This window comes from Austrofundulus limnaeus, unplaced genomic scaffold, assembly GCF_001266775.1.
Source record: "Austrofundulus limnaeus strain Quisiro unplaced genomic scaffold, Austrofundulus_limnaeus-1.0 Scaffold194, whole genome shotgun sequence".
Lineage (NCBI taxonomy): Eukaryota > Metazoa > Chordata > Actinopteri > Cyprinodontiformes > Rivulidae > Austrofundulus > Austrofundulus limnaeus.
The window spans coordinates 437985-446198 of NW_013952596.1; the positions used below are offsets into that span (position 1 = coordinate 437985).

Below are 8214 nucleotides of genomic sequence, written 5' to 3' on the forward strand. Positions count from 1 at the left end.
ATATTATACTAAATTTAGAATTCACAGCAGGATTATAGTTCCATATAGATTGATTCAAAATGAAAAGATTTGTTTTTGGAATCTATTTCCAATCATCAGGTCCCAAATACAGTCATGATAAAATGTAAKTATTTTGTGTTTTTTTTCCTTTATAACGCACAGAGATTTGTCAATTAATACAATTATGCTTTTGTTGAGTGGTTCTGGGTTTGGTCTGAGCACAAGATTTAGTTAAAAACTGGTCACACAACTGACAAAATGGTACCAAACCTTGCAGGAAAAAGATTATTTTGGGTTGGTTGATGGCAGAGTTTATGCTAAACCTGAGAAAGGTCTGAAGTTAAGTTAAATTGTTTTGTTTAGGGATGCACCGATATGAAAATTTCAGCCAATATCGATATCCAATATAATTATTGCTGTTATGGTCKATAACCGATATTTACTGATATTACACAAACACACAAATTATATTATACATATACGCACAAACACACTGGTCTTTTATTGATACTGTAAATAAAAGACCAGGCCTCTGACATGGCTCCCTACTTTTGTTATTCCTGGCTGCGCAGCATCAATATCATGATCAAACAGATGCTGCTCAACACAACCATCTCCCCTCCCAAAACAGAAACACAAAGCTAAATAGTGAGAAATCAATATCAGATGTTAATATCGGCCCAGTATCAAACCGATACCGATATTCTAAAAAATGACCAATATCGGCCAATATCGAAGTCAATACCTATGTATCGTGCATCCCTAGTTCCGTTTAGTTTGGATCTAAATGAAAAGATCTTTGGAATCTGTTTCCAATTATCAAGTCACAAATACAGTCATGATAAAATGTAAGTATGTTGTTTTTTTAAATTTATTTTCTTTGTAATTCACAGAGATTTGTCAATTAATACAAATATCCTTTTATTGAGTGGTTCTGGGTTTGGTCTGAGCACAGGATTTAGTTGAAAACTGGTCACACAACAGACAAAATGGTACAAAACCTTGCAGGAAAATGATTATTTTTAGATTTTATGCTAAACCTGAGAAAGGTCTGAAGTTAAGTTGAACTGTTTTGTTTAGGGATGCACCGATATGAAAATTTTAGCCAATATCAATATCCAATATAATTATTGCTGTTATGGCCGATAACCGATATTTACTGATATTACACAAACACACAAATTATATTATACATATACGCACAAACACACTTTGGTCTTTTTTTGATACTGTAAATAAAAGACCAAACCTCTGACATGGCTCCCTACTTCAGTTATTCCTGGCTGCAGTGTCAATAKCACTATCATGATAAAACAAATGCTGCTCAACCAACCGTTTCTCCTCCCAAAACAGAAACACAAAACWAAAAAGTGGGAAATCAGTATCGGACATTAATATCGGCCCAGTTTTACATATCGAAGCGATACCGACATTCTAAGAAATGACCAATATCGGCCGATACCGATATTTATGCCGATATATCGTGCATCCCTAGTTTTATCAATAATAATTGTTCGTACCTTTTTATTTGTAACTGTTCCTCTCAGGTTCGACCTTCATCCTCCGGCCCTCAGTTTGCAACCACTGCCAACGGAACCCCCCCTCAGCAGCCCCTGCAGCAGTCTCCAGCCGTGGCCATGCCATCAGGTTCCCCGCTACACAACTGTGTCGCCCGGTCTCCTCAGACCCCGACCCAGGCCCAGACGCAAGCCGTCTCCAGGCCTGGGAACGGATACATGATGAACCCGGGCGGTCCGGTGGGTCAGACGGGGACGGGAGGGGGCGGAGGGGYGGGTGGCGGCGGCCCCGGGGGGCAGCCTTTAGGTCCAGTCACACCCGAACTTTCTAAAGCGGAGCAGCTCAAGGCGATGGCCCAGCACCACGCTCACGCTAAAATGTTGCAGCAGAAGCAGCAGAAACAAGCAGCTAACTGGTCCCCTGCAGGGGCCCCAACAAGCCCCTACAACTCCGGTCCCTTTAACCAAGACAAACCCAACAGCCCGATGATGTACCCGCCGCAAGCCTTTAACACGCCGCAGGCCCCCATGAACAACTACCTCCCTCACAACCACATCGGCATGATGGGCCAGCAGCAGCCAAACAGCATAAGCCAGAACGCCATGTCCAAACAGCAGCAGCAGACCGCCACCATGCTGTCGTACAACAACACCAAACCGCTGAGTCACTTCAGTGGCGGCGGCGTGGACCACATGAGTCAGAGGATGACTCCGCCCATGGGAGGGAACGGTCAGGTCAAGAACCCCATGATGACGCCCTTTATGGGTGGCGCAGGAGGTGGCGGGCAGGGAGCCGGGCCGGGACAGACGGGGGGGCCCATCCCAGGACAGACAGCCCACCTGGGGGAAGAACAAAAGAGGATGTTGATGATGAAGCAGAAAGTGTTGAACCAGAACCTACCCTACGGCGCCATGCAGTCCCACGGACAGGTAAGGGTGCTCTTCATCGTCTTATTAATGCTTTYGTTCTGCAGCTGCTGGAGCTGGGTTGTAGTTGGTTCAGCTGGAAGTTTTGTGTCCTCTGTTGGTTCTAGTTTGAGTTTTGATTCTGAAGCCTAAAATTCAAAAAGTTGCTCAACCAAAGAAGACATATAGCTGTGTTCTCTGGGGTTCGCTGTAAGGGTAGATGGACGGACAGACGGACGGACGGACAGGTGGATGGATGGATAAACAGATGATGGATGGATGGATGGATGGATGGATAAAAAGATGATGGATGGATAAATGGATGGATGGATGGATAAATGGATGGATAAATGGATGGATGGATGGATGGATGGATGGATGGATGGATGGATAAAAAGATGATGGATGGATGGATGGATGGATGGATGGATGGATGGATGGATGGATAAAAAGATGGATGATGTATAAAGAGATGGATGGATGGATGGATGGATGGATGGATGGATGGATGGATAAAAAGATGGATGATGTATAAAGAGATGGATGGATGGATGGATGGATGGATAAAAAGATGGATGTATATATATATGGTATTAGGTCAGTAATTTGGCACAAAAACTCTTAAACCAGCAGAACCGTTTACAGACCTCCTCCATCGTCTATTTGAGATGAGATCTTTTTCTCATCACATTCTGTTTAATGTTTAATGTGCAACAACAAGCTTTGCCTCTAACTTACACACAAATAATCCAGGAGCCGTTTAGTTTTAAAAGAAAAAATAGGAAGTTGGGTCATCGGCTTGTAAAACGCTTCAGAAGGATGGTTGTGCAACCAGAGAAGGTAAAATGGCGGTAGTTGCCCCAGCAACAAGCCAAGTCTGGGAATAGGCATAGGAAAATGGCCTGTCGAGAGCGTATTGATGCCTCTGCAACACTAGCAGCACTGATGCCCCCCACCCCCACCCCACCCCAGACACACAGGCTCGAGCACTCACACGCCAGGCAAGCACCAAAGCTAAACAGCTCCTTAGCTCATATCCCCAATCTGTCACAGCTGACTGATGGCTGAGATTGGACCGCAAAGCCCAGCTAGCCGCTGTCATTACCCAAAGCCCACCTCAGGCAGTTTGTTTCCCAGCGACTGGTGCAGCCYACTCTGCACGCTCCGCTGGTTCAGCCAGGTGTCAGGTGTTTGTAATAATGCTCAGAGCGGAGGGTGTAACGATGTGGGTGGACTGTACCTTAATAACAGCCACACAAGAGAAACCACACTCCTGTTGCTCGTCGTCTTCAAGCTGCTTCTGTTTGTTAGAGTCTCTGCCTTGCTTCTCTTTATCGTTCCTGTCTCTCTCTCTCTCTCTCTCTCTCTCTCTCTTCTGCTGATGATATGGCTACAGTCAGTCACCTCCTCCTCCCCCTCTGGTGATCTCTGCGTCTCCTGTCCTGTTCCTCCTCCTCCCCCTCCTCTCCTCTCTGCCACAGACACTCAGCACCAATAAAGGAGCAGATTTATTAATATAAGGCCTTTGTGGCTGCTGCTGCCTGGAGGGCTGTGTGTTTGTGTGCACATGTTTGTTTGAGTGTGTTTCATAGATTTAGGGAGGTGGTGGTGGGGAGTATAACAGGAGGGAGGAGAGATTTATTTGAAGGAGCAGCAGAGACCTGGAAAAGAGAGGAGAGTCTTGTGCGGAGAGGAAAAATAAAGGCAACTGCAGGAATCGGGAGATTTATTGTTGAGTGAAGACATCGAAAACAAAATCAAGCCTCTAGAAGAAGCAGAAACGACCAAAGCAGAGCGTCTCTCTTCTACCTGTGATTGACAGAATATGAAAGTCAGTTTTTAGTAAATTATTTTAATTATGCACACAAATCACCAGGTTTCTCTAAATGTTACCGCATGAGTTTTTCTGCCGTCTCGTAAATCCCTCAAATCTATATCTGGGAAGTGAATTACAGAGGTGCACCAGGTTAGGTTGAATGCTTGACTTCTTTAATAATAAGGATTTTATGTTGCAGTGATTAATTATAACACGCTGTAGACCCAGAGTAGTACAATTCCTCCTCAGGTCAAGGTTAGAAAWCTCAAAAATGGTCGATGTGACAAAGAGAGCTGCATTTAATCTTAATAAAATGTGTCMGTTTGAACATCTTGATTTGTCTTTTTAATTTTAAGTCTCTGGTAGTTTTTGTCTTTGGTCAGTAGAGCTTCTGCTTTAGTGAGRTCAAGTTTTTTCTCCGGACTTGTTGGTACCATTTCCCTATAATCAAGTTGACAGTTGCTGTGATGAAAAAGCTCCAGTTTTGTCTCATCAGATCCAGAATCTCTGTTTTCCTGTCAGCAGTGGATCCTCTCATTTAGAAAGCGATCCGTTTTGGTTTTGGAGTTCAACTTTAATGKTTTGAGATGGTTATTAGGTCTTTTTCTACCATTCGTTTTATCCTGATCAACCTGGGGTTGCATCATYTATTGCGTCCATGTCCTGGACAGCTAACACATTCTCATGTCGGACTCGTCAACATATTGACGCTTGGACAGGGACTGTCTGCGTCCAGTTTTGATGCGTCGGGTACCCCCCGCACGTCCGTCCTTGCCACCCGTGGCTTTTCCGGGTTGCGTCACTTAGGGGTCTTTGGGTCGGGGGTCTGAGGTTAACGTGAGGGGTCAGGATTAATGGTTAATTTGAGATACTGTGGTCAGGGATAGGCTGTGTATAGCTAATACAGGTTAAATTTAGGGTCTGGGATGGTTAATTCTTGCGCATTCTCTACATTTAAAAAATGTTAATATGAGGGATCAGGGTTAATGGTTGATTTTAGGGTCTATGGTCATGGATAGGCTGTATAAGGCTAATAGAAGTTAAATCTAGAGTCTGGGATGGTTAGTTTCGTGCATTTCCTGCTCTTGTAAAAATATGACAATGCGCTCGTCCTCCTCCACCTCATCTCGTAAAGAACAGACGCGCGGGGGCTACCCTGGCGTGTCCGAAAGTTGATGTGGATGGCTACCTGACCAAGCATCAATATGTTGACGCTGGGGGCATGAGAATGCGTTGGGACAGCTGGCTACAGTCCCACAAACTCTGTGCTTCTTAATAATCTTGATCAGAGGAACATGAAGCTGTTTGCAGATGATCTGGTGGTTTTTAACTTTCAACATGGAAATGTGTGATCTTCTTTCAGAGCTCTCAGCGTTGCTGTGTTGTGCACGCAGTCACAGCGAACCACCCAGTGGCTGTTTGTTCCCTTTAAATAGGCTGGATGGCTGATGAGAAGCTGGGAGGCTCCTGTGATACTAATTAAGGTCAAAGTCTTAGTTTGAAACACGACTATAACTCAAAGATTAACCATCGCTTCAGGGACCAACAAACATGTCCGTTCTGTTTAAGCAAATCTGTGTTTTGTCTCACAGGTGATGGTTAAAAATCTGTCAGCTCCGTCCTTTCCCTCTGTGTTTCAGTGTGTGTGTGTGTGTGTGTGTGTGTATACCCTTGTGTTTGCTACTTGGTGGGGACGATTTTTCAGGAAAATGCAGCCTTGTGGGGACTGGATGCTCATTGTGGGAACTGAAGCCTGGTCCCCACAACTTTGGAGGCCGGTTTTGGTTGGGGGTTTGGTTTAGGACAGAGGTTTAGGTTAGTTTTAGTACCTGTGAGGTTAATTTTAGTGTAAATGGTCAGGGTTAGGATATAAAGTCTAAAAAAATGAATTGAAGTCAATGGAAGGTCCCCACGGGGTTCAAGAACAAATGTGTGTGCGTGTGTGTGTGTGTGTGTGTGTGCGTGCGTGCGTGCGTGCGTGCGTGCATGCGTGTGAGCTAATCCAGCTAGCAGCTGCTCGGGGAAACTTCAGCCTCACTCCTCAAAAGCTCGTTAGTCAAGCTTTAATTGTTGCTCCCTCGCTTTGCATATTGCGTGACGCTAATTTATGCCCGTTGTCGCGGTTACCGTCACCACGGTGGTGGATTTCTCGGCAGAAGCAGCAGCGAGTGGAGGGGAACAAAGGCGCGAGGGCCGTGGATGTTTGTGTGTGAGGGAGGATGCAGTCGCCTCAGTGTGTGACATGATGATTGTGAGACGCATGTAGGCTTGTTTTTTTTTTTTTTTTGCACAAGCAGCTGTGTGGAGCTTGGTGGGCGGGTCTCTGGGGTTATCTGAGTGATGATTGGATGAGAGCAGATTGACAAATGGCCGCCTCTGAGGAAGCCTCTGTTGTCACTCTGATAGATGGAAGCAGGAAGTTTTGACGGTGTGTGAATGAACGGGTGGTCTCACGTGGTGACGATCAGCCTCGTGCAGCAAGTTTACAGCTTTTTCATCATCTTCTCAGTCCTGTTTTTATTTTACATTTCATTGTCTCACTAAGGACTCTGATCTCCCTCAGATTAAAACGAGTTCAAGTTTTTTACTAAATACAAAAAAAGGGAAATGCTAAATCTTTCTTCACTGAAACTTGTTGGAAAGCAAAATAAGTGGGCTTTTATTCTGAAGCTGAAGATGTTTCACTTCCTGTCCAGGAAGCTTTCTCAAATCAAAATGAAAACTTCATTTATAAGACAGTTTATTTGCTTATTTATCTTCTAGGAACAGAAGGGCTGGGGGTGGCTCGCGGGGGACAGGGGGTCTGCCATGATGCAGTTTACTTGGCATCTGAAAATACATTTCCTCAAAGGTATTTTTAATCTGAAAAGAGCTTCACTGAGTGAAAACTAATGTTGAGAGCTCAGCAGACAGTTAGGTTTCACTTTCACTTTCACCTGAGAGCCTGCAGGAGTCATGGGCGGGGTGTGAGGAGCGGGGAGTGGGTGCGCTCTGCTTGAGGAAGTTCAGCTTAAAGACATGTCCCAGAGGTGTTTCTGGTCCCAAAAAGTGTTTCTAGTCCCAAAAAGTGTTTCTAGTCCCAAAAAGTGTTTCTGGTCCCCACCTGTTGTTTTGCTCCTCTGCATGGCTTCATAAAAACACTGCAGGATTTCTCAAACATGCATGAATGAGTCAGAGCAAGGCTTTGGACATGTTTTTTATGACAGTATAACATTATAATATGATATAAAACTCAAAGTTGATTTTACATGATATTGCCCCTTTAAAGCTTGAATTATGTGTTGTTGATTACTTCCAGCCACCACCACATCAAGGTTTTAGCTGTTTTTTTGTGTTRGCTAAAGCTAATTAACTGCTGGAAACATGTTGAATCTAAAGTAAGGCAGTTKTAGTTTCATTAAAAACTGTCCAWTGGATTATGAGATATTTTGCTAACAGACATAACCGATCTCAAACACACAAACATCAGCTTTTCCTGGTAGAGAAGGATTTGTGTGGAGATTTTCTAACAACTTTTGCTACAAACCTTTTGTATTTCTTTCAACATATTATTTTGAAGGTTCTGGAGGGGAAAGACCGGCCATTACTAAATAAAACAAATTTAAATTTACATCTTTTATTTTGTAAGTCTCACTCTCTCTCAGCCTCCATCATGAGTCGTTCTGTTTGTTCAATTTGCCAGAAAAGGCTTTTATTTTTTGCCGTAACGTCGGAGCTTGGCTCACAGCTGGTTTTTCATGTCAGTTGGGTGTATAAAGAGTCAAAGATGAGCTCAARGATTGGTTTGCATCCCTTCATCATGAGGTGAGGAGGGGAAGAGAGGCTGTATAAATAGAGGAGAAAGTGTGAACAGCACCCCGAAGACCAGGTCATTTTACTTCTTTCCTCTATCAGTTTGCAGGAGCTGGACACACAGCGGGTAAAATAAGAATTGAACACGTCACCATTTTTCTCAGTGAATATATTACTAGAGGT

The 8214-nt window shown here is 44.1% G+C and overlaps 1 protein-coding gene across 1 annotated transcript in view; it reads left to right on the forward strand.

Annotated features, from left to right (window-relative positions):
• maml3 (mastermind-like transcriptional coactivator 3) overlaps positions 1–8214 on the forward strand; it is a gene marked incomplete at its 5' end in the record, with an annotated part of 119525 nt that overhangs the window by 49482 nt on the left and 61829 nt on the right. The window contains 1 exon segment of the mRNA XM_014018476.1: positions 1548–2447. Coding sequence (XP_013873930.1) covers positions 1548–2447 — 900 coding nt within the window.